This window comes from Citrus clementina, unplaced genomic scaffold (assembly GCF_000493195.1).
Source record: "Citrus clementina cultivar Clemenules unplaced genomic scaffold, Citrus_clementina_v1.0 scaffold_4, whole genome shotgun sequence".
Classification (NCBI taxonomy): Eukaryota; Viridiplantae; Streptophyta; class Magnoliopsida; order Sapindales; family Rutaceae; genus Citrus; species Citrus x clementina.
In genome coordinates, this window is record NW_006262274.1 from 16915431 (window position 1) to 16919920 (window position 4490).

Here is a 4490-nt window from a genome sequence, read left to right on the forward strand (position 1 = left end):
CTGTTTGAGCAAATTATCATTTCGTTAGTTCGTTCACTATTTTAAAATTGCCCAAAAATTAAAGTCCTCTCATATAATCTATTTTTTACTTATTACCTCTTGCTTTATTTGAATTTTTAAGTTATATCAAAATGAAGTATTATTTTATTAGGCCCCTTTGAGATTACTTTTGAGAGAGTTAAAAATAATTTTGAAAAGTTAAAAGCTAATTTTGGTGTTTGATAATTTTTTTAAACTACTTTAAAAAATTACCTCATCCCATAGCAGAGTTTGAATAGTAGGAAAGATTAGCTTCATAATATTTAATTTTGAAAATGAGTTTTGTACTTAATGCAATTTCATATATATCCTCACATATATAAAAATCCAAAATTATCCTTATTTAATTGTGAAATAAAATCATTAAATTTAAAGAGATTACTATTATTATCAATTATATTGAATAACAAAATACAAAATACAAAAAAAATATTTTTTATTAATTATTATATATACACAATAAAAATAATATATAAAAATGACAATAAATTTATGAAAAAACAATTATTGAACATAATATCTATTTGAGTCATTTGCATGTATTCTTGCAGTAATTTAATAGTAAGATTTACCAAAAATATATGATTAGTTTTAAAACTCATAACACTTTTAAAAATAATTTTTTCTATATATTAAACGATTGCCTACACAACTGATTATTTTTAAAGCACAACTAATATTAATTATTTTAAAAGCTGCACTTATTACCAAATTAGCGTAATCCAACAGTTATAAAAGTAATGATAGAGAATTTTGGATAAATTTTAAAAATACAGGAACTAACTAGGTAATTAACCCAATCCAAAAGTACTAAAGAAGCTTTTACCCTATTTTGATCATGATGCCTTACTTTGGAGTACATGGAATGGCTTGTTGTAGTTCATTTTTCAAAAACTAGATGAATATCTTCATTCAATTAATTTGCGCATGGTATATGGATTGGAATGCTGCTTGGAGTAGTAAACCAATCATCGTGCTTGGCTATGTTCCAAGAAAACCGACTGGGACAATGAGGTAAATATTTAAATTAAATGAAGTTTCATTCTATGAAGCATTAATATTGTAATTAAACATGAATTGTGTAAATGATACATAAGACATATAAATTCAATAGAAAAATTATAAATCAATAATAAGCATAAATAAAACATAAATAATGTAAATGCAACATAAGACTTAGAAATGAAAGGTAAAACAAGTAAATTAACATAAGAATGGTAAATTGGTGTTCCACTAGCAAACAAAACAAAAACTTTCAAATGAAACATAAAATTTATAAATCAACAATAAGTGTAAAATAGAACATAAATTGTCTAAATAAAACATAAGATTTCTAAATAAAAGGTAAAACAAGTAAATCAACATGAAAATGATAAATTAGTGTATCAATAGTAAACAAAAGAAACTTACAAATATAATATAAAACTTAAAAATTAATAATAAGTGTAAAATAAAACATAAAATTAAATAAATAAAACATAAGACTTATAAATGAAAGGTAAAATAAATAAATTGATATAGGGATGACAAATTGGTGTATTATTGGGAAACAAAATAAAAAATTACAAATGTATTAGATCCAATTTTATTGATATATCATATATGTCTAATAAGAATTCTTTTTATTTTATTTTACCTTGATCCACATCAAGAAAAATGATTTTACATAATTAACATGTATAGTAAATAAATACTTTATATGATAGAAAATTAAAAAAAAAGTTTATAAAGTCCTAAGACGAATATAGAATTGAATGCCAATTGCTTTCAATACAATTTTTTTTTTAAAATTTCAATTGACAGGTGATTTTTTTATTTGCTTAATTACACTAAATGAATAAATTATTGTTTTTGGAGATAAAATAAAAATAGTAGGACAACTTTCGAAGTTTTTCTTCGTTAGCTTGGCTGTAAAGAAACAATTGTTCCCCTTTTTTACACACACACCAAAAAAAAAAAAAAATTGAAAACATAACTGTTTGAACGTGTTAAATCTCTAAAAGTTCGGCTCTAAATTGCATAAAAACGCTAAATTTGTGAGACCTAAAATACCGTTCACGTAAACAAAACGATATTATTAATCATGCAAAATCATTTATTCATGAACAGGATCTCCGCCATGTGATACACGCCCATTTCATCTTGTACCTATAAAATCTTAAATATATGCATATATAAAAATTTGTGGAAGGGTTTACTGAAGGATTGACTGACAGTATGATGAGCTGCCAAATACTATTAGACAAGGAACAAAATTCTGTGCTTCATGAAAATTAAGAAGTAGATTTTTAGAAAGATTCTAACTAGCTCATCATTTTTATCTGTATTCTCAAAACAATCATTTTTCACGAACTCAGTTGTAAATAAATAAATGGAATAAGAGAATGATCCAACAGATTTACTGATTGGAACTAATTAATGATGATTTTGGCTTAAATGCAAACCGAATGGCTTTGCCTACTCATTGAAGTTCAAGAGAATAAAGAATACGAGAAACTGAACAATACAAATATATACGAACAAAGGATTAAAGTACATGGGGAAAAGTTGTTACAGTTACAATACAAATCGAAGTCATAATCCAATTATTTATGACAAGAGATCATCCAAGTCCAGCATCAAGCCGAATGAACAGCGCACATCCCCTATTGGTTCTTCAGCATCATCATGAAGTAAGTCTTCCAGAAAAGAATAGTCTTCCTCAATTAACTCAGGTAGTCCATCACTGTCTTCGTGTTGCACCAATGATTCAGGCACCGCCATGGGCACTTCAACAATACTCTCCGAATGACAATGATAATTCTCTCCAGTTTCTCTACCCTGAAGCATGTTGTTCCCGGAGTCATATTGTTGGTTACATATCATCTGATCAAAATGACTCATCATCATCTCCATGGATGGCTCGTAAACACTGCTTGCAAGCCCAGCTAAGCTCTGCTCACTCATCATGCCAGCACTGCTGCAACTTACTTCTTGATAATCCATATAGTTCTGTTGCTGATTCTGCTGGTGGGTGAACGGCCTATCCATCTCAATATCTGCTACTTGTTCGGATTGATTGCTGTTGTCTTGAAAATCCTTCAGCTTTCTTTTCTTTGCAGAACCGTACTTCATAATATCATGGCCAGTTGGTTGATTCTTTCGGAGCCTGCAAAGCACATAACTGGTAGCTTGATTCTTGGGCAAATGTAGAGTGTACTCGTGCATGATCCAAGCCCCGTGATCCTCACAGCCTTGTTTTTCGTAACGAAACCGCTTCTTGGAGCCGATTTTGATTTTGGATTGGCCGCTTACTATATCTTTACCAGCATCCTCCCCTTGCCAAGTACCGCCGGAAGATCCCACTTTGCGGTCGATTCTGGAACCCTTGGAAGACTTTTTCTTCAACTGGGTGAAGAAATAAAGATCCTCATCAGCATTTAAAAAGGGTCCTCCATGAGAATCCCAAATCTCAGAGGGTTTTTCCTCGTAAAGATTACAATCCCTGATGAAATACTCAGCAAGGTGAATGAATATTCCCGAAACTTTCTTCTTGAGATAATGTTCGATGAGTTCTTCATCGGATGGTCTGAACTGAAAGCCATGGGGAAGAAAGGGTCTGTGTTCTTGCATTTTGTTTGAGGAGAAGATGGTTAATTCAATGGTGGGTTGGTTGATTGATTGATGATTGATGGAGGAAATTTTTTCGGTGAATTATTGAAAACAAAGAACACAGAAGCTGAGAGAGAAGCAAAGACAGAGTCAGAGAATTAGAGAAGTGGTGAGAAGTGCGGGTGTTAAAGTTTCCTTATAACATATGGACGAGTGAAGTGACGTAGCTTGGATTACAAGTAACAATTTCCTAAGGCAACTCCGAGAAACGCGGGTGAACTTGCGAGTTGGGTAAGAAGTCCTGACATTTAATAACCTTCCTAAATCGGACAAATCCAAGAAGCCGTTGAGCTTGAGGCTGACGCCAAGTCGGTCTTTAGAAAAAAAAATCTATTTTTTTTAATATTTCGTGAGTATTAGATATTATTATTATTGTGAAAAAATAAAAGAAAACTCAGAAGTCCCCGAAATCATAAAATGCAAAAATGTTAAAATGCGGTTCTTCCTTTGCTAATTGCTAAACCCTAACCCTAACCCTAATCCCCATTTTGTCTCCACTTGAGATTAGATATTTGGTGTTCTCAGAAGTTCTGTGAGTGGCATTAGCTAATCATGCAACTATGGGATTTTAATTCCCCTATACTGTAGTGCTGAATTTTCGGTCTTGTGCACCTCTCCAACTAATTACCACGTCTGTATTGTAAATAGACGGTTACGAATAATCCCGCCAAAATAATAGGAATTAGACATATGGCCATTCCAAATAGAAAGAATCATTTGTTTTTAATTCTTTTTTCCATTACTATTGTGAAATAAAATTACTAGATTTCAGATAAGATTTCAAATAATAATGGATTGGT

General features: G+C 30.8%; 1 protein-coding gene across 1 annotated transcript; it reads right to left on the bottom strand.

Annotated features, from left to right (window-relative positions):
- Window positions 1-2628: 2628 nt before the first annotated feature.
- LOC18044325 (NAC domain-containing protein 83) lies at window positions 2629-3651 on the bottom strand. Its single transcript, XM_006437224.1, has one exon. It carries the CDS (start codon window positions 3649-3651, stop codon window positions 2629-2631), a length of 1023 nt encoding a protein of 340 aa, XP_006437287.1.
- Between the last annotated feature and the right edge of the window lie 839 nt (window positions 3652-4490).